This window comes from Cheilinus undulatus, linkage group 5 (assembly GCF_018320785.1).
Source record: "Cheilinus undulatus linkage group 5, ASM1832078v1, whole genome shotgun sequence".
NCBI classification, from domain to species: domain Eukaryota; kingdom Metazoa; phylum Chordata; class Actinopteri; order Labriformes; family Labridae; genus Cheilinus; species Cheilinus undulatus.
In genome coordinates this window covers 21,768,758-21,791,435 of record NC_054869.1, presented here as the reverse complement: position 1 = coordinate 21,791,435, position 22,678 = coordinate 21,768,758, and the positions used below count along the sequence as shown (strand labels likewise).

General features: G+C 39.4%; 1 protein-coding gene across 1 annotated transcript; it reads left to right on the top strand.

Moving 5' to 3' along the window:
* The first annotated feature begins 10,224 nt into the window (after window positions 1-10,224).
* Window positions 10,225-19,226, top strand: cdk7 (cyclin-dependent kinase 7). The gene is made up of 12 exons (XM_041788353.1): window positions 10,225-10,357; window positions 10,605-10,664; window positions 10,762-10,795; window positions 10,911-10,978; window positions 11,121-11,189; window positions 14,253-14,363; window positions 14,457-14,575; window positions 14,710-14,809; window positions 14,904-14,990; window positions 15,075-15,224; window positions 17,968-18,106; window positions 18,768-19,226. The coding sequence occupies exons 1-12, from the start codon at window positions 10,292-10,294 to the stop codon at window positions 18,794-18,796; spliced, it is 1,032 nt and encodes a 343-aa protein (XP_041644287.1). The 5' UTR covers window positions 10,225-10,291; the 3' UTR covers window positions 18,797-19,226.
* The last annotated feature ends 3,452 nt before the right edge of the window (window positions 19,227-22,678 follow it).

Here is a 22,678-nt window from a genome sequence, read left to right as displayed (position 1 = left end):
GTAGAAACTGCTATTACAGCAAAAGGGGGGCAACTCCACATTAAAGTACATGTATTAACATGAATGAATGCAATGTTATTACAGCCCCTGTTGGTTTAATGGTCAGGTAGCTAAATACTTTTGTCCATATGATGTATCATCAGAAATAAGCCTTAACACATGCCTTCTGTGAAAGTGGAATATTATCAGATGAAACATTTCAAAGTCTAATGTAATATTATTTGAATGTCTTCATAAAACATACTGCTAATGAATATTACCAAAGGAGCAGAGACATAATAATACATCTATGAAATGATGAGGAGGGAACTGTGTGTATTAAGAGAAGATGTACAGGTCTGTTTGAGTGTAGAGATAGGAGAATTGGTTGGGGGGTGGAAAATAATATATATAAAGCATGGCTGTCAGCATAACTGGATTAATCATGACTCATAAATATCCATCATTAGTGCAGTAATTTTTTTTATCGCAATTAATTCATGATTGATTTGCTCTTTCAGCAGCCTTTGGTTAAGCCACTGCAGCCACAGTAATGTAAAATAAGTCCACCACTGCTCCTTAATGTCTTATTTCACTTTAAAGGTCACATATTTGACCCCTTTAAGACAAGTTTTTATTGGTCTCAGAGATCCCCAAAACATGCCGTGAAGTTCATTTCTGAAAAAAACACTCCAGTATTGTATTATTGAATGTCTAAAAACCCCTCTGTTTCAGCCCTGCTCAGAATGAGCTGTTTCTGTGTCTGTAGCTGTAACTGTTAATGGGCTGTCTGACTCCACCCTTGACTACACCCCTCTCATGAAATGGCTGGGCTTAATGGATGAAGCTCTCCAGATCCTCCTCTAAGGAAGATCAGGAGAGGAGGGAGGAGCTTTCTTCCAAGCAGGGAGGGCCAACTGAACTTGGGGGCAGAGCTAACTCCCCACATGACATCATGAAGGGGAAATCTGAGAAGGGCATCTTTCAGCATACATTTTCTGAAGGGGGTGGGAGGGTGGGGGGTCTGATTCTTGGGGGTATTGTGGACAGGCCAGGGGCACATATTTTGTTAGAAAAGCCTGAAAAACTGTGTTTTGCATAATATGTGACCTTTAAGAAAAACTCGAAGACAGCTCAGTGGACAACTCAAAAGTCATATGTCTGATGTTAATCAAACATTTACCTTTTTACTGTTCCCTTACTTCATGGTAAATCTGATCTTAACCCTGGCTTTATAATAACGGCAAGATTCATGGTAAATCCAAGCTTTACACTGACTTTATTATTAGGCTCAGATTCATAGTAAATCTAAACTATAGCTGGCTTTGTTGTTAGGTTCAGATTCATGGTAAATCTGAGCTTTCCCCTGGCTTTATTATTAGGCCCAGATTCATGGTAAACCTGAGCTTTACACTGGCTTTATAATAATGCCCAGATTCATGGTAAATCCAAGCTTTACACTGACTTTATTATTAGGCTCATATTCATGGTAAATCTGAGCTGTAGCTGGCTTTATTATTAAACTCAGAGTCATGGTAAATGTCCTTAAACTCTCTGCAAATTTCTGACTTGACTTTAGGCTTTTGGGGAAGAGAGATAAAAAATATATGTAAAGACTCCCCAAATATAGACTTGTGAAATTGTACATGTGTGTGTGTCCTGATTCATGTGTTTCTATTGATTTTGGGATGTGTGCAAGAATACAAAGAGACCCCTGAGAGTGAGGGGTCAACAGCTGCTCCCCAACAACCAATCAATTGCTGGGTATCAGTAAACATTACACACAGACACACATGCACGCACACACCAAGCACACACACATGGACACATACAGACGGCACTCTGTTCTCGAATCTGTTGCCATGGATACCAGATACAGGCAGCCAAGAGGGAGCAGTTTTCAGCTTAAACTGTAAATATTGAATTATGACAGGGAGGAAGGAGACAGCAGAGCAGGGCAAACGCTCCTGCCTGAATGATCTAAATATCCAGATCATCCTTTCATGTCTATTCACCGCTACAGGAAATCTGGTGCATCATTCATGTTCATCAAGTTCTACATAAAAAGATCAATGTGGCTTCTACAGTCCCCGCCATTTATCTAAGTCTCTCTTACAGACTGAGAGCTGCCCCTATCCCTTCATCTCTGCCTGCCTTTTTGTCTGTGAGATCTTCATTCCCTCAAGTGGGACGCTAAAGTAAATGCTTCCCCATACTTGATTTGCTATACATAAAAGTGAATCTCATTGAAACCACTTCTGAAGCTTTTATGTGGCGACAGCTCCTCTGTGGTTTCATCGATGAGGAGAGAGAGGATTGAGCTAAAGAAGCAAAGAAGGAGGAAAAAGTGATTCAACAATTAATAAATGTTTTAATTGAGGCTGTCTGAGAGAGGAGGAATCTGATGAATAATAAAAGTGGTAAGTGGAGTCAGCAGAGCAACAATAACAACACACTGATGCTCATAACAAAGCTGAGGCACTTGACTGCTCTTAGAGTCGATGCGCTAACCTTGAGCTGACATTGTGAGCAGGGGAGACTCACGTTCAATCAATGAAGGGCTTTTCTCAGGGAGTCCACTAATCTCACAGGGCAGCCGAGGGTTCATCAGAGCCCACAGCCCCCTGGGACTGACAGAGCTAATGGGGTTAGCTGAGAGAGAGAAGGAGTGTGTGTTTGTGTGTGTAGGAGATGCGTGTTAAGCATGCAAGGATCATGCAGCTGTGTGTGATAACCTGCTCTTGTGTGTTGCAGATACAGAAGAGTGCATGTGTGAGGGAGAAGGAGCGAGGGCCATGCTGATGGAGTGAGAAGTTAATGGGACGTGTGACAAGGTTGATTACTGAGGCCTCAGTGATCTGGCTGGGTTAATGAAGTAAATGACTCCTTGGATAACACACCGCTGAGGCGATCTACAACCTCTGATACACTCAGATAAACCAGAATGGCCTCCTCTTCTCCCTCATTTACCTTCCAACGACCACTGGGTTGAACTTCCTGCTGCACTTAGCTGCATGCTGAGCACATTCACTGGGCTTGATTCCATCCTTTGACTCCTTTCACTTCTTCCATTGTATTCTTGAATGTAGTCCATATATTTTTTAGATCTTTTTTACTTTATTTATTCATTCAAAAAGAGGAGAGAAAGTGTTCCCCTAACAGTCTGGGAGAGGTGGAAATCAAATGCACTTTTTGTTTTTCATTATTTAAACATCTTAGATATCTGCTTTCCTGTAGTGTGTCAGAACGTCGTCCAGATGTTTTCTGGCTGATAAAAACAGACTTCAGTACCTGTTTACACACAATGTAAATGTCTTCCAACTTGGACACTAGATGTTTGATTTAGTAGTCATAGACAGTGCTTGACAAGACCTGAAGTTCTGTCTTTAATTTTCTTTTCTTTTTTCCAAGGCACCTATGACTACTCTGAAGGAGATACAAGCTTCAGCAGCCGAGATGGGAGAGACTCTGCATACAACAAATGTTGCCTGGTTTCTTCACCAGTCAAAGCATTATGGGAGAGTGGCAAAAAGAAAGTCACTGTTGAAAAAAACGAATTGAATCTCGACTCAAGTTCACCAGAAGATGGGTGGGAAACTCCATGGTCAAGTGGAAGAAACTTCTTTGATCTAATGAGACCAAATTGTGCTTTTTGGCCATCAGACGAGACACTATGTTTGGCAGACACTAAACACTGCTCTTCACCACAAACACATCATCCCCACTGTGAAGCACAGTGGTGGCAGCATCATGCTGTGGGGATGCTTCTCAGCAGCCGGCCCTGGAAGGCTTGTAAAGGTAGAGGGTAAAATGTTTGTCTTGTGTTTCTTTTTTCAGACAATTAATTGTAGGAGATGTTTTGTTACCTTGACATGTTTCGACTGTCATTGGCAGTCTTCCTCAGAAGCGTCACCTGACCGCTGTGATGTGTCCTTATATGCCATTCTTCCCAGGTGTGGTCAGCCTGATGGACCATGACTTGTTTTTTTTCTTTTGCAGAAAGATTTTGCCATCAACTGGGACAAGGGGACATTTATGTTTTCCCACACCTGGGACTCTCTCCTCCAGAGACCATGGGGCGGCGGGGGGCGTGGTTAGCCTGACAGACCTGTCAGGTCCATCCGGCTGACCATGCTTGGGAAGAACGGTAATATGGACACGTCACGTCAGGGGGCGCTTCTGAGGAAGACAGCAGATGACAGCTGAAACATGTCAAGGTAACAAAACATCTCCTGCAATTAACTGTCTGAAAAAATAAACACAAAATAAATATTTAGAATAAAAAGACAATATGAATTTGCTGGATCTCAAGGGTAAAATAAACGGGCAATACAGTATGACGTCACATGACACAGCACAATGCTGATATTGTGACAAATTATTCACTGGGATCCAGAGGCAGAGCACAAGCCAAGGTTGTAGGTGAGAAGAGTTTATTTTACAGGAGATAACGGTGCAAAACCAAGGTGAATAAGCTGGCTGGGGTAGGAAATAATGAATCCCGGTGACCACATAAGAAGCTGTAGAATACTCTGGCATCTAGAGGCTCAACAGGAAGTGGTAAAAAAAAGATCCTGATTGCCCACAGATTGGCTGTTATACCTAATAGACTGCAGCTGTGACTTCCCAGTACTCCTGCCCTCTCCAACCAGCCTGCAGTGAAAGAGATAAACACACAGAGGCCCCTCCACAACATGAAAACAATAATAACAAAGAAAATCCACGACCAAAGAACACAGGAGATCAACCATGACAGATACATGTTTTAATATGACACAAATGATACAAAACTGTACAATATAGTATAACATGACAACAAACTGTATGCAATGACTTGATACTTGGATATGATAGGATAGGATAGGATAGCGTAGGATAAACTTTAATGTCCCACTGGTATGTCCTTAAAAACTCCCAGACATTCAGACTCAGTAATAATCCGTGCACCGATAACATCTTGATGCTCCCAACATAAGCACACTTACAACAGTCACAGAAAAGTGGGCCAATGTTGGCAGTACAATCTAGGATGACAACAGGAGCAGCACAAGAACCTGGGTCACAGCAGGGCAGCTGAAATTGTCCAATTAGGAAACAAGAAAAAAACACAACCCAAAATTAAAAGTATGAGCTACATTTAGCGATTCATTCAATCAGAGCTAATCAGCATACAGTGTACAGTCACTCTTAAAGTGGCCACCTGCTGTTTGCATATACTTGCATCTACTCACACACAAACGGAAGGAGTAAAAGAGTTATTTTAAGAATTTTTTTTTATTCAAAGCTGAGATGGAGACTCTTCTCCTAATGAGAGCGATAACGACGTCTGAGAGGAGATGCAGACCAGAACAAAACAACAACAATACAGATGGGAGCTTAGACAACAACAAAGACAGCCCTAAATGCAGTTGACTGTGGACTCCCTGCTGTCTCGGTGGATGTGAGGAGATGACATCAAGCCCATCCCCCTGCTACTTATGGGGACATTATCATAATGTTGTCGCTTTATGAGCCGGGCCATCAAGTGGGCTCCTCTTGAAGTCCTCCACAGGCCCCGGTGTGTGTGTGCAGATGCCTGTGATGCTGCAGGAAGACAGCGGTGAACAAAATAATGCTGCCCTAATATTCATTTAAACTGACAGTTCTGGCATCTAACAATGCAGCCTAGGACTGACAGCACCAATTTGACGTATCTCTGCGTCGGCTGTAAACAAACGGCAGCAAAGGAAGATAATGATTGTCCTTCTGTTTGTCCTTCTGCTGTCTTATTGTGTTCTCACTAAAGACGTCTGCAGGAAAGAAGCATCAAATGAGGTTGATGTCATTCAGTAACTGTCAGAAGTTAAGAGACATTTGGGCTCAAATCTGGATTTATAAGCGATACTGATGGAAGGGGAAAAAACTACCTGATACAAGTGTCAGCATCTTATCAGCATATGAATAATGAACAATTAGTTCTGAGAACAGAAATTGTTTGTCACAGCGTGTGTGAACCTTCACACCTCAAACATCCACCCTACAACATCCTGTTGTGTTATAACTGTGCATGTGGTCAGATACAGCTGCGTGTGTGCGCATGGGTATGTGTGTTTGTATGTGTTAGAGTCAGAAACAGAAACAGAGAGGAAAACTCCCCATATGACAGAACTCTACCACTGATCCAAAGACTGTGTGAATAAAACAGAGACAGAATTGACTAGACAGTTCATCAGACGGATCATTTATTCATTGACAGTTCCAGCTAAACTCCTCTCTTCGATGTATTCACCTAGATGATGTTTGATTTGACTAAGACATTACATTGACATCTATAACTATTAACAGTCTGACACTACATTTAGAAGCTATTTTTAGTAACATAGAAACATGTTCTCCTATCAATTATGTATCTACCATGCCATTCATTTTGGTTGACCACTGTTTTTTGTGTTACTGCCTGATGGTGTTGTTAAATTTATTCATTTTTAGTCCCATTAATCTACACTCAGTATGCCATCATGACAAGTGTAAAGACAATTTTAGAAATTTGCCAATTTATTGAAAATTAAAAAAACAGAAATATCACATTGACAAAAGTAGTCAGACCCTTTTCAAAAACACTGGACATTTAGCTCAGGTTCCTTCCATTTCTCCCAGTCCACCTGTGGTAAATTAAATTGATTAGACATGATTATGAAAGGCACACATCTCTCTATAGAAGATCTCACAGCTGACAATGCATGTCAGAGAAAAAAACAAGCCATTATGTCAAAGGAACTGCCTGCAGAGCTCAGAGACATGATTGCTCAAGGTGCAGATCTGAGGAAGGCGAGAAGAAAATTATGCTGTACTGAAGGTTTCCAAGAGCACAGTGGCCTCCATAATTCTCCAGTCCACACATGTGGCACAACCAGGACCCTTCCAAGAGCTGGACATCCGGCCAAACTGAGCAATCAGGTGAGACAGGCCTTTGTAAGAGAGGTGACCTAGAATCTGATGGTCATTCTGAACCATTGATCCTGTGAGGAGATGGGACAAAGTTCCAGAGCAACTCTTAGATTTAGACTTTTACTTAAATAAATTTTATCCAGAGTAGTTGTTCTTTCTCTTGAGTACAATACTCTTGTACTTTTTTCCACCTCTTTTGACGACACAGTAGCACATAGAAAGAGTCTGTTGTTCTAAGCTCTGCCCACTGCAGAGGGATGTGTGTGCAGCATTCCCCATCACGTCCTTGGGCAGAGTGTTTAGACGTGTTTTATATGTGTTCATGTGTTTTACATGTGTTTAGTTGTGTTCAGATGTTATCAGTTGTCCAGGGCTGGGATTCATTTGCTCATGTTTTTGGTGGATTGTTGCTGGTGTTGTAGTTTTTATGGGAGACACATTTGCACCATGAGTGAAGTTATTCACTGAGTTAGGGTTAGAATCGGTGTGCTTTTTCCACCTCTGGTTATAAAACATGTAGGCATGATGATACTGAGGGCAGAGGTTCCCAAAGTGAGGGATGCAGATATGGTGTTGTGAGATGTTCCAAAAAATATAAATAAAGAAAATTGTTGGATAAATAATTTCAGATAGTCTATTCTGTTTACAGCCTTTCTTACAATAGATTATATTATGAAATATTATGCTTTAAAGCTTGTTGTGGTCTTGTGCAAGTGTTAGAAAAAGCCTAGTCAATGTGCTCAGCAGTGTGCAACATTATATGATTAAAGCAGTGGTTCTCAACTGGTGGGTTGGGAGGTTGTGACCGTGTGCCAGGAATAAAAGAAATTGGCTAAAAGTGAATGATGCACAGACGTCTTAAGTGGACACATATGACATTCATTCATGTTTTTTCGTTTTTTCTGCAATGAGGGGCAAATTTTGGTCTTTTCTCAAGTTTTTGACTTATTTATCTCCTTTTCCCCAGATGTAAAAGCTAGTTTTCCCAAAATAGTAAGGAAATACCTCAAGAAATTACCAAATTTCCATGTTGTATTGGGAAAACTGAGTGAAGTGAAATATATACATGCATGTCCTTCAGAAATAATGTGCTCATCAATCATGTTTGTTTTATAATGTCTCTTCTTTTCAATCATATTTGTTGTAATTAGGTTCAAAGCAGCAACAGTTGAACTTCTTTTTCAAAATGTGGGTCATGATTGCACACAGTGGGGGTGGTGATGGGTCCTGATGCCCGACTTGAGAACCACTGAATTAAAGGGTGGTATAATGGGGGACCCCACTCACTTTTTGGGGGGGTCTTGGGCTGAAAAGTTTGGGAACCATTGACTTAGGAGACCAAATTACTGTAATAATGAAAAAGACTGAAACTAATACTTATGTCTCAAAATTAGCCATTAGTGCAAAGATCTCCAGTATTAAGTATGTTTATTTCTACAAAGTTATATTTAATGCCTGCTGTTGCTTTCACCAGGAAAGTATCAGACAAGATAATTTAACAGCATGTAGTAGCCTTTTTTTAAGCAAGATGAGTTTTTTTTTATTTGAAACACCAGTCCTGCATATATAAGAGAAGATAAGCAAAGAGTTATCACTTTGCATAAGGGATCAACAACAACAATGATAAACTCTCACAGGAGCTTTAGGTTTAAAACATAATCAGGAACCAACAAAACAGCCAAATTTAAGCTCCCATTTAAAGAAAATTCTCACAATCAGAGTTGAAAAGCACAAATAAAGTGACCACATACCACACACACAAACATGTGCACACAAAAAAGACACCTGGCCTGCATTTGTTGTTTACTGTACATCTTGTGAACATCGTCCTGTCTGAAGCCGCCTCCCAGCAGCAGGATGTGGTGGTGCGACACGTCCTAGCTCAACAACACCCACTTCCTATGAGTTTGACAAACAGCCCTGTGGTTTCTCTCACTCCTCCTGCCCGTCAAACAGAGGTACACACACAGCAGCTCAACAGCATCGCCATCTGCTAATGTGACACATAACCAGAGTGAGTTATTGTGCATAATGTTACCCGTGCTATCATAAGATTTACTGTGGCAAACTGTATAAACGCCACCAGATTCATTTATGCATCCATAACTCAGCTGCCTCTTTCTTCAACTACTCAGAGAGAGAGAAAGTGAGGGGAATGAGTGCGAGAATGCCCTCAAATCATGGTGGAATAAGAGGAGGATGTCAATATGTCACATTTGTTTTAGAGCAAGTGATACAAGTGGATCTGAGTTATGTCCACCAGCAGACAGATATGGTCCACTTCAAGCCTGTTAATTTGACCCTAAAGGTTGATGAAACAATGGCAGTAAAAACCTCTTCTCTTCTCTTCTCTTCTCTTCTCTTCTCTTCTCTTCTCTTCTCTTCTCTTCTCTTCTCTGCATGGTTGCATGGGCACATACGTTCCTGTCATGTCAGTCACATCTGTGAGCTGTCAGGATAGGAATGTGTGGATGCATCTGGGGTGAGGGGTGTATTAGGCCTGCTGATCCTTCACACTCCTCTTGTCAAACTTAGCATTAAAATGAAAGTCAGTGGAGAGAGAGAAGTATGTGTGTTTGTGTGTGTGAGAGAGAGGGAAGGAAAGAGGGTGAGAGAGAGGGAGGGTCAAAGGAGAGGAGCCATGCCTAATCCTGTGGGATGTGAGGGTATCTGCTGTGTATGGAGATGGGATGTAGAGATGTGTTCAGCGGTGCATGGATCACAAAACCTTCCTAACTGACAGAAGAGACTCCCTGGAGACCAATGTCAAACTGCAAACTGCTAAAATGCACTTAAAAAAGGGGACCAGTGTGTATACTGACAGTATCCCATATTGCATCATAAACATGAGATATTACAGGGATTTGTTAAGATCTGAGTTAAGAGTAGGTTATCTTTACATCATGGCAAATTCATAATAAATCTGTGTTGTAAGCATTACCCAATTAGATTAAATTAAAAAATGTTGTATAGCTATATTATATTTTACTATGCTGTAATAAATTCAAAATAATAAATATATGATAATATTAGATAATATTATGATATAAAATTATATAATGATAAAATTATAAAGATTACAGGACTAATATGTATATAATATATTATTCTTAAATATTTTGCATTATTTTATCATATGTATACATATATATAATATATACATAATTATAAAATTATATATATTCAGATAAAAAAAATTGTTGTATTACAGTGGGTTGAATATGACTTAATGTTCTTTTTTCTGCAAATATTGATAATATAAAACAAGCTCAGACAGTAGGTGGCAGTATTGCTCATTTTAAAATCTCCTTTAAACCGGAAGTAGTACCTGTGGAACTTTAACAAAGCAGGAAGTGTCTGCTAATGTAACTGACAGTTTGCTATCATGGCGGTTGATGTAAAATCCCGAGCTAAACGATACGAAAAACTTGATTTCCTCGGAGAGGGTCAGGTAAGATGGGAGGGAAATGATTCTTTTTACTGTTGTTTTTTCCTTCGTTTCTTGCTCTTGAGTCCTTGGTTAACTCATGTAAAGCATGGTAGCATCATGTAGCATGCTAACAGGCATTAGCTGGTTGTTAATGTCAACAAAGCCTTGCTGGTTCATGCTGCTGAGCTCACACAGCCATAATGATAAAAAAAAAAATATGTGCATATGTGCGTTTCTCTGCTTATTGCTCTCCATTTGTCATCTCCAGTTTGCAACAGTCTACAAAGCCAGAGATAAAATGACTGACACCATAGTAGCCATTAAAAAGGTAACAAAAAATAACGTGACGTTGAACTCTAGTTAGCATTTTCTACTATGCTATACTGATGTTAAACATCATAATGACGGCTTTGTTTCTCTGGCAGATCAAAGTAGGACACCGAACCGAGGCTAAAGATGGTAAATGTTACTGCAGTGTAGCACATATACAGTTTAATATTGTCTTTTACCTCAGTGCAGTCATTTGCCATCCCCCTGTAACAATAAAAAAAATAACAGTGGTTCCTTTAAACAGGTATTAACAGGACTGCTCTTAGAGAGATCAAACTGCTGCAGGAACTTCATCATCAAAATATTATTGGGGTAGGTAAGCATATGTATGTCTGAACATGTTTTATCTTGAAATTCACATGCAGCCTGTATGCAGTAAAGAAAATACTCTTCTATATCCTACAACATCTCTTAATTAAGAAAGAATTTAATATCAAATGTACACTGTTTTCAGCTGCTTGATGCCTTTGGACACAAATCCAACATCAGTCTGGTGTTTGATTTCATGGAAACAGATCTGGAGGTTAGTTATTTCCTCATCCAGTATGAACAAATGTATGTTTTGGAGGACACCCCATAATGTCACTTAAACTCTTCATATCTCACCTCACTTACGTTCAGTGCTTTTTTTTCTTTACTCTTGTTTTTGTACTTTGATTATGGTGCAATCTGGCATAATAATTTACTTTAAAGTCCTGTCTTATTGTATTTTATCACACAGACCTATTTACCGTCCCATGATAAGTTTTGCTCAGTTGATCAGTTTAACTGAAATTTACCTTAGCTGGACTTATCTACATAGGTATTTAAAAGCACAGGAGCTATATGTATTTGTTGCTGTAATGCCTTTTAAAATTTTGATAAAATGATTTTTAATAGGGCCGCATTATACTGGCAAAAACTGACATTGCAATACATTTTCTGTCTGCTATGTATAGCAATATGTGAAATACAGAAAATCCAAACAAGAAAATACAACGAATTCTGCTTGCACAAACTAAGCCTGCGTGATTTCAGATAAATGTACATTATGTGATTACTTCTGTATTTTACAACTAATATGTTTTGCTAATAAAAATCAAGTATGGTTAATAAGCAAAAACAAAGGGTACATTTAAATTATAACTCAGTTTAATGTCAGTCTGTTTATCCTTATGACTTACGTATTTTATACAATAATGCTTTTGGCAACATGCCCACCTGGGGGTTAAGAAAGTTGTTTTTTCAAGCATTAAATTGGCTTTCATTAATGTGAGGGGATCTTAAAGTAGGCTGGAGTGTATCCACCAATCTTATTTACAAGGATCGGCCGATTGCCGATCTCCTAAAATTAAGGAAATCGACGCCGATACCGATTTTGGCCGATTGATCGGTGCACCCCTACTTGTTTCTTCAAATTTCAATCATCCAATCCACCAAACGCCAAACAAGAGTCAATGGCAGAATAAGCTGTCTGGCATTGGCAGAGAAGATTTGGCTAATTTTTCATGGGCGCAGCCCACATACTCAGCTCTGCTGCTCACCCCACAAATGCATGTTCCTTACAAATGTGGCACCATTTAAAAGGGTAATAAACAGGCTTTCCAGCAGTATAAGATTTATTGCCAACAAGCATAGTTACAACAAAGAAATAATCTACCAAACACAAATTTCCTCACTTTTTGTGCTAAGTTTATTATAGTTCCTCCTTTAGCTTAATAAATTTAGACTTTTTTCCTATGGTTATTGCAAAGGCTTATATTGTGATAACAATACCATTGCAATTTATTGTTGAGTCTTCTTTTGAAAAATCATTTAATTTGAAATTCATAAGACTGATATCATAAACATGGTCCCTACAGATCCTTGAAAAGTCTTAAATAGTCTTAAATTGCACATTTAAAATCCAAGGCCATAAAAAGTCTTTGAAAGTCAGATTTTTACCGGTGAGGCTTAAATTTTAGTAGACAAACTGAGTAAGACATATCCTTATCCAATCTTTGTTTTCTAGCTAACCTACCTTATACAATTTTAATCATCTTCCCCTACAAACCGTTCCATAAATGTTTTCCATAATTCAGGGAATTCAGTGTTGGATGTTCTAAATTTCTTTAGGAGGAACCCAGACTCCTCTCTGATTTTTTTCTGACAAACTGTGATTTGATAAACTTGGTACTGTTGTGAAAAAAACAGTCCAGTGTCCAACATCTGGGCCACAAGGTTGCCCACTTAAAAACTTCTTTCCACCAACCTGTATTTCAACAGGTCTTCTCTGATGAAAAGGATTGTTCTGCTTTTCAGTGTTTAAACTGTTTAGAATCATCTCGGCACAGCTGCTCAGCACCAAAAATGTATTATAAATTTCAATATGCTGTGTATCCTCTATGGTAGAATAGAGAAATTAAACGTGCCAGAAATCATCAAATTTTGGCATTTATGACACAAGAAGTTTATTTAACCCTATGCCATTCAACATTTCATAAACAGTTCATTAATTCAGAAAATTCAATCTTGGTCTGGAGTACTGAGAAATCTCATGCCTCTCTTTTTTGACAGTTTTTGGTATTAATTTTTCTCACTTCAGGTCTTTAAAAGTCTTCAATTTGAATTTTGAAAAGCATGTAGGAACCTAGAAAAAGTGCAGCCCATGGTGTTATGTACCATGGGGGAATAACACAACATGAAATGGATTCAATTTTAATGTATAGATTTGATTATTTTTATCTTTAATTGTTTATACATCATTCATTAGATGCAATGAAAGGTATTGTTAAAGAACATCATGTTGCATTTATTGCTGACTCTAGATGAATTATTTCCAGTTACTCCTCAGTATAAATGAATAAGTATTGTTGGGTTAAGAGAGCAATAATGGCTTTTTTCAGACAAATATTTTCTTCTCTCGGTGCATATAAAAAGTGAAACTGTTATAAAACTGTGGAGCAGAGAATGTATAGAAAGAAGGGATGGATAAACTGCCACAGAGAGGTATAAGGTTATAAGACAAAGATAGTAACTCAGAAAACATGATAGCAGTGTGAGTGCTCTCATGTGACAATTAAGAGGTTCTATGAGGTCAGTAAGGCTTTTAGATTTTACCCCACCTCCTTCTCTGATTGGTTTTAGCACACAAGGCTCCAGATGGGTGCCCACCACTGATGCATCAGATTTTAACAGAAAAATGCAAAAGAAGATAAACACTTTAAAAAATCAATACCGTTCCACTCTTGGCTCTCACAATGAATTGATACCATTAGGGGCTTGCAGACAGACAGGACAGACATGAGGATGAAAAACAATTCTCATGTAATTATCAATGCTAAAGGCTATTTTAGGTCATATACTTAGAATTGAGTGTAGAGGCTTATCATCTACAGATATTTGGAGTGTTAATGCTAATGGAATAGCATAACGAGAAATTGATGCTGGGTAAATAATGGAGAACTGTGCTATCCAACAGGGTTCTCTCTATTTCTCATATCTGCTCTGATAAGTGTACATTAATTTATAGTATGCAGCACACAGTAATGAAAATCCAATAAGTGATGAATGACCAGTATTAGTGGTCAGATATCCTGCCTGTATGAAGCATCTTTGTGTTTTAAAGGTGATTATCAAAGACACCAGCCTTGTCCTGACTCCTGCCAACATCAAAGCCTACATCCTCATGACCCTACAGGGATTAGAGTACCTGCACCAACATTGGGTACTACACAGGGTAAGATTACAAATGCTCCACACACTGATGTACAATATGCACGGACACACACATTCATTCAGTAGTTCATGATGGACTTCTTTATTTCTGCAGGATCTGAAGCCTAATAATCTGCTGTTAGATGGCAATGGAGTGTTGAAGTTGGCTGATTTTGGTTTGGCCAAATCATTTGGAAGTCCTAACAGAGTCTACACGCATCAAGTTGTTACCAGGTCTGTCTTTCCCCCCTCTTTTCATGCAAACAACACAGACTTTCTTGACTTTTTCAAATCTACTGTATATCCTCTTGTGTTTTGTGTTAGATCTTTTTTTCCCCTTTCTCCCTATTGATGGATTTTTTTCCCAGGTGGTACCGCTCTCCCGAGCTCCTGTTTGGTGCCAGGATGTATGGTGTTGGTGTTGATATGTGGGCAGTGGGGTGCATCCTGGCAGAGTTGCTTCTTCGGGTACACAAACTTTACATACCCCAGATATGTATGCATTTAATGAGTACTGTTTTTGCATCCATGAAACTGTATCTGATTGCCTCATTCGCTGTAGATACCATTCCTTGCTGGGGACTCAGATCTTGACCAGCTGACTAAGATCTTTGAGGCTCTTGGGACACCCACAGAAGAAACATGGCCTGTTGGTATCCGAAATGTTCAGCATCTGTCATACTTACTTTAGCATTAGAGAGTACTGTTATAAATTTGTCACATATCTCTGCAGGGAATGAGCAGTCTACCAGACTATGTGTCCTTCAAAATCTTTCCCGGCACACCTCTGGAGCATATATTTAGTGCCGCTGGAGATGACTTACTAGAGCTGCTACAGGCTCTCTTTACGTTTAACCCCTCCACAAGGACAACAGCTACACAGGTAATGCACAGCTGAAGCACTTACTTAAACCCCCTTCACTTTTAAATTGTACTTGTTCGAAGAAATCTGAAGACAAAGGAAAGCCGAAATGTCTCTGAGCAATTTGGATTATAATTAAAGAGGGATATCTGAATTTCTTTAAGCAAGCAAGCACAGTGGATGAATTGGGAATTGCAGAGAAAAGGAGGCTTAGTTGTAGGGACCTGTGAAGTATTCCTGTTAGGAGCTACCTATGATGAGTTGCCATCACCCCAGAACCTAAAATGTTGGGTAGACAGGGAGCCATACCCATTGTCCTCAGGGACAAAGACTTGGGAGCACACCTTGTCAGGTTGAGAGATTAGTCTGTTACAAGAAAAGTTTAGCAGGAGAAACTAAAAGCAGAAGACAATGGGTAAACATAGGATATAATCAGGAAGAGTGCATCAGTTCAGTTTGTCTGTGAGGTAGAGAAATTCTAAGAAATGTTTTTTTTCAGCATGCACCAGTCAGGCCAGTTAAAGGGTACTAAGCACTGAGAGATGCACGTTGATTTGGGGGGAAAATTTGATATGCCACGAAAGATAGTTTGCACTAACCCAAGGCCTGGCAAAGTCCTGTGGACTGCAATTCAACGGGTAGTTTATTTTGTTGAGCTGACAGTCCCCAGGAAGGCCTTTGTGAAGAAAACTTTTTAAAGAGAAAAAGCTAAGAATTCCAGATTTAGGAGCCGAAACTGAGCAGCAAGATGGAACGTTAGGGGTTTTCAGTAAAAGGGGGATGCAAAGGGTTTATAGCAATATCAGCGGCCTCATTACTTGCAGAGCTAGTAGTGAAGGGATAGGATTGCGAAAGACTGTAAAGAGCAAGTCAGATGAAGCTGTTCAAACCAGTCTGTGGATTTGGATGAGAAGGAATATGCCCATTGGCCAAAATAAATGTTGGCGTAAACCACAAATGTCCTCTTATTCTTCTCTTTTCTTTCCTCACTTCCCTCGGGGAAAATCGGGGAGCAGGGGGAGGGAGAGCAATACCTAGTCCAGCAGGGGTGAATGCTTGCCCCAGTAAGGGCAGCTCACCCTGCCTCTGCTTCTCCTGTCTTCTTACTAAGCTCTTGTTCAGACTTTTGCAGTTCTTTTTCATGTGTAATGTTGGCAGGAAGACTAGCGGCCTTGTTTTTGGTGGCAATTAGGAGCCTTGGTTGGTTGAAGATGGCAGTGCTGCTTGGGCATTGATGGCCATACGGTACGGTAAATAAGATAAGGCTGACTGCACACTAGATGATTTTTAAGTCTGAAGTGATTTTAAAAAAAGTGGAACACCACAAACATCAGGACAATTTAAAACAACTTTTCATCTTTAATCCTCTGAACGCACATACTAGACAATTCAGCAAGACTGTCAGATCACTGGAGACCACACACCTGCCGACCTGCCAAAGACCTTGGGTGATCAAGTGACTTCAGAAAAAAAACAAACAAACAAACACGGATGTCTGTCCCTCTACGACAGGCATGTGTTACAGGTGCAACAAAAATCATGCGACAGGGAAAGATTCAGGAGGAAATCTTGGCTGGAATAAAGGTAATGTTGTATTTATTGCTGTGAGCGTATGATCCAGCTGGTGACGCCAACCAGTCTGCTCGCTCTCAGTGGTTGTTGTGGGTACTCTGTCAGAGGCACTACTACCTAGAATCTTAAATATCAAACATGTTTGATATTTACAATTCAGGGTCTGGGAGGTTATGATGCAATTTGGAGCTGTAAAATAATTGTGTTGACATCACACGCATGCAGTTTATTTAGACAAATAATCGTTTGTGACGAGGTGCCAATCAGTACATGCCCCACAATTGTTGGGGGAGGTCAATCTTGCCTAAAACTGAGCTTAAAACTCTGTAGTGTGTGGCCGGCCTTAAGAACGTCCGGGTGTTTTCGTGGTGGGTGATGAGAGTTGGCATGGAGGAGGGTGGCTCAGGGACGTAGGAGCTCACTGTTCAGCTCTCTGGGGGTGTTGTGTGACTAACTGAACAGATCACCAGCATAGGGAGGTTCCCTCTTGAAAAACCTTGGCCATGTACTGGCTTTTAAGGCACATGGTTGACTTGTTGGGGCTAGCATTAAGGGTTTTATTGGGTTTAGGGATTTCTTCACTGAGTGCTTATCCTTTCAAGAGGGCACACGCATCTTTAGTTTGCTCCAAAATGTTATCTATTTAATGGAATGCTGTGTTCTGATGTAGTGCATTAATATTATAGTCTTAAGCCTTAAAATGTACATATACTTAATCCAAAGGACAGTTTTAATTATTTTTGAAATGCATCAAAAGCACCTGCTTCTCAAAAAACGCTCAGTAGCACTGAGTGGATAAATTGACTGAAAAACTGTTAAAACGGTTTCATTAGTAGAGAGACTAATCAGCCTAATCTTTATGAAGCATCATCAGATGTTCTTATTCCTCAAATTTCCATCAAGAGATGTCAAAAAAGAACATTACAGGTGAAAATGAATGTTTCTCTATGTCATAAAAGAAACATTAGAATTGAACAAGTAAGAAAATAATGTCTGAAAAGATTGGTTTAGATTTCTAGGGATCCTTTTTTTCCTGGAGGTTCCTGATTTTTTTAATATGTCACAATCATATACATGTAAAAAAAATGATGCATATTTTACTGTGTATAAGTTTGATAACAGACAACTGAGCATAAATTATTTGATATCTGTGGGTGGTAGTTTGTTTATACTTTTGTCTATCATTCTCCAGGCACTGAAGATGAGGTACTTCAGTAATCGACCTGGTCCCACTCCAGGTCCTCAACTCCCCCGACCCAACTGTTCAGTGGAGGCTCTGAGGGAGAAGGAAACAGTCGGACTCAAGAGGAAAATTGAAGGCCTAGAGACAAGTAATAAACATATATCAGCAAGAAGTTATGACTACCTTTAATCCACCATGTTTACATAACTTTGACATACTCATGTTCAAATAGAGTGCAGTACAGCAGTGGATTGAGCAGCAAAAAGAAAAAGTGTGCAACCAAATTTATGAAGTTTATTGTTGTAAGGAGCTGGTAATTTTAGAACAGACCGAACTTGTGTATGGCAAATTGTTAATGTAAGCCTCGAGAACCACTCATGTGTTCTCATGGTTATACATGCTGCAGTTTAGAATCTAGAAAACCACTTGACTGAACCTTGTAATTCAAAGGGTGTTGGCTGCACATTTTACTGTAGTTAGAGACTCAGAATACGGTGAAGTTGAACACACGTACACACACGTGTAAAGGCAACGTTTTACTGAGGCAGCGTGTCTGTGTTACTGGGAGGTTCAAAGTTTTTCCGGCTCCTCCTGTGGTTTTGAAAATATCTAGGTTCCTAATAGCTATGCTCCATGCTACTGTACATTACAGAGAAATTTTAAATACTAACTTGAACTTCAGTGGTTAGTGAATAGCTCATTACAGGTTTGTTTGACTTGCACATGTAGCTTGGGTAAAATATGTGGCAGTATAGCTCTGAAGTGCATCTTTTTATGGTTTGTGACATCTGTCTTTATGTTACTTACAGCTGTGATGAAAAAGAAGCTCATTTTCTGACCTGCTACATCCGATGATCCATCTTCATCCCACCATACTGACTGGCTCAGCTGTGTCACATTTCTCAGGATTCCCTGCTGGAATGAAATGAAGAAGTTCAAACCAGTGGAGGAAAGAAAGCTTGGATGAGCTGGACTTAAAGACACTTTAGCTGTCGCTGTAATCGCAGTTGAGAAATATGTCTAGGGTTGTATCAAAGCACCCGAGGAGCTGCTGTGATCAGCAGTAAATGTTTGATACATCAGAGGCTGTTTATGGTCAGTAGTGTCAGCTTCTTCACTGAAACAAAGACACTCAAGCTCTGGGAGCCTGTTGGATTATTTCTATTTATGTGGCTAGAAAAGAGAACAACCAAACTAGAACACCTGATTTATTTCATGTATGTGTAATTTTATGTTTTTTGTATGTAAGACCAATAAATGGTACAAGTAAAAAAATATGGCGTTCACCTTCTGTGGTTCTGGGTCAACTTTAACTCACTATGAAACATTGTTATAGGATTTGTAAGCAGCACATTATCAGATTTGCTTCTGCTGGTTAAAAGATTCACACAGCACCCCTCAAATTCACTCAATACACACTCGTATCATGTAATAAGCATTGCCACAGTTTCCTTTACTGCTTGAATATACATGGACAGAAATATGCTTGTTTATTTTCTCAGGAGGTTAGAGTCAGAGGGAAGGAGGTGTGTTTGACTGTGTGCGATTAAGTGGCATGAGCTGTGTCTTTAGGGCAGACAGGTTGACACTAGGCTTGACACCGGCTCATGCATCAGTGTCCCATGAGACATGTCTTTCCCCTCCTGTCCGTTCTGTTTAACATAGCTCCAATCCAACTCGGTCTGGCATGTCAGAGGCCTGATGCTTTGGCAGGTGTTCGACTGCACTTTTGGTTTTCTGTCAAACCGGATCAGATCTGAGAATAAAACAGGAGAGAAGCAAGAGATGAGAGCATGTTCAGAGAAAGACTGCTTTGTGTGGTCAGCGTCTATTCATAAATGTCTACAATACAGCACTAAGAGGAGGTGCGATGATTAAATGGTGACTGTGGGTGACTACACTGAATGTGGATCTGTTGGGTTATGGGGTCAGATGACAGGTTTGGTAAATACCAGCACAGTCAGAGAGAGCCACAGTATCAGCCTTATCAGCCAAGGACATTTCACTGCCTAGGAAAGCCAGCGTTGCCCACATTCTGTTACAAAATATCAGGATAGTTTGTGGGAGAAACTCATATTTGCTCATAAGTCTGAATCAGCAGGATATGCCTGTGGGTTGAACTGCAGTGGGATGATAAAGACCACATTATGAATAATGCAACTAAGAGCCTTATGTAAAGAATAATTTTTCAAAAGTAACAGATCCCTGTGTAAACATGTGCGCTACAGAAATAATAAAGGAGATTACAAAACATGTAGAACCATAACATTTAGAATTTACATAGGGGTAATAAAAAAACTGGGCCATTTGAATATTGCCATACTGTATTTTTGGGGGAAAAAAATGGGATTTTTGTTTTTGTGTACTACCAGTTGTTGATAGTTATTTAGTGGTATGTGGAGTGGAATGTAAAAGCATTTGTCTCACAGTTTAGAAAGGGTAGCTTTAAAGGCAGAATTTACCTCAAATAACTAGTTTTTTCCAGGCTTTTCAGTGATTGTGAGAAATGTACAACCTTTATCACTAGGTGTCCACTCTCTCATTTCCAAGGTTAATCATATGCTAACTTGGATCATTTAAGACATCCTACATTTTTTTCTTGGCACCTCCCCTATCAGTACCTAATAAATACCTCCATGACCCGCATGAAAGAAAATAGATACCATGCTGTCAAAAATCAACAAATTTTAATTGTTTCATCAACAAACCCAAAATAAATTACTGAGCATCCCCACTAATAAGTCTGCACATTACTCTTTCTTCCTCCCTGACTTGAATCCTGATCAGACAGGGCCTTTCTGTGTGGACCTTGTATGCTCTCCCTGTGCATGCTTGGGTTCTCTGTGGCTTTCTCTGGCAGTCCAGATACATGCTTGTTGGGCTAATTGGAGACTTTAAATTGACCATAGGTGAGAGTGCAAGCATGCCAGGTTGTTTGTCCCATTATGCAAGCCCATGCAGTTCAGGTTGTACCCCAGCTAGCTCGGAATGGTGCCAGTACTCTACAACCCGACTGGGATGAGCAGTGTAGCTAATGTATACATGGATGCAGGGGTGGAGAGTAGCTAATTACATTTAGTCAAATTAATGTAATTGAATAGTTTTTTGGGGTGCTTGTACTTTTTTTGAGAACATTTTGAAATCCGTACTTTTACTTCTACTTAAGTACATTTTAACCAGCGTAACTGTACTTATACTTCTATTGACTACACAGTCGCAAGAAAATTATACTACACTCCACCCCAAAACTGGAGTGTTAATATCTCTGTGTTAAACATTTCAGAGTTGATATTAACTCTTAAAGTATAATTTTAAATCCATTCTGAGTGAAATAGTTGGATGAAATGGATGTATTTATATGTGTTTAGTTATATTTGGATATGGCCTGTAGTAGTATTAGCTCATTTGCACCATGAGTAGAGTTTGCACTGAGTTAAATTTTCCACCTGTGACTGTAGGTGCTCCTTAAGGTTTCATGGTGAATATTCATTCATATTCACCTGTATGCATTGCCTTGCTATGAGATTGACACTGCTTTTTTTCTAGAAGAGTCCAACCTTGCTACAGATTTCAAAGAGTTACTGCAGCTCTGTCAAATAAAATATATATAAAAATGTCATAAATGTAGTTTAAATATATGTAGTGTGGACCAATATAGACACCTTTGAAGTATTGCAATTATCTCTAAATTATATCAGTTTAATTAACACTAGAAATTTTGCTGTATATTTGACTTTATTACAGAGGCGTGACTACACCTGAACAACCTGGTTGGAGATCTGTTCTCTTCTTGTTCTTGCCAATAAGGACAGATCATATTTTACAGCACAACTCCTCTATAGCTACTCAGTACTCAAAGTTAATTTTGAAATAAACACTTTTTACTTTCACTTGAGTGTATTTGTAGACCAGTACTTTAACTCTAACATCAGTAAATTTTAACCAGAGCAACTGGCACCACTGTATGGATGTTATTCTTACCAAAATGCCTTGAAATGAACAGTTCAGTAAGTGTTTTGTCATGACTTTAGTTCATATGTGCAAAAACTAACCTTGATAACCTTAGAGGAGATAATGCCTTGTGTCCTCTCTGAGATCTTCATGCATCCTTTAAGGTGTCCTGGACCCCAGGTTGGGAGCCAAGGATTTGAGAATTTCTATTTTTTCCCAGATGTTGGCCAGTTGTTTTTCTGCAACTTCAGACAAGCCCAATCATGTTTTATGTGTTATATTCAAATGCATATCACATCACTTTCTTTTCCCTCCTTCTGTAGCTAAGGGCAATCAAAGTTCAAAATACATAGAAAATTAAAAAAAAAAAGTTCAGTCACAAAACAGTCAATACTTCAGCTGACATAACAATAAGCCATATGGAGCTGTCCATAGGGCATATATTGTCTTGAATAAGATCTCATTGTGTTAAATGTAAATAGCTCCCCTTTATAATGTAAAGAGGAAAACTAATTTTATAAGGCACTGGCAATATTTAAGCCTAAAAAGGTCTTAATGTGTGTACCCTTAGATCTTATGGGACTTTGATCTAGAAAAATATTTTTTAGAAAGGATTATCACAAATTGTGTCACCCGGTGGGTTCCACAACTCCTTGATGCCCACTCTGGTAGAGGAAACTTCTCTTTGTGTTTTGCTTGGTGATGAGCTCGCACAGTGGGAGGAGAGACAGGGAGGAACAGAGGAAGGGGAGGAGGAGAGGCAGCGGCT

What these genes read in the sequence shown, in the direction of transcription:
- cdk7 (XM_041788353.1), top strand. Translation starts at nt 10,292, where the DNA reads ATGGCGGTTGATGTAAAATCCCGAGCTAAACGATACGAAAAACTTGAT. An exon ending in CCGAACCGAGGCTAAAGATG is followed by an intron (nt 10,796 to 10,910) that starts GTAAATGTTACT and finishes TCCTTTAAACAG; the next exon opens with GTATTAACAGGACTGCTCTT. An exon ending in CCACAGAAGAAACATGGCCT is followed by an intron (nt 14,991 to 15,074) that starts GTTGGTATCCGA and finishes ATATCTCTGCAG; the next exon opens with GGAATGAGCAGTCTACCAGA.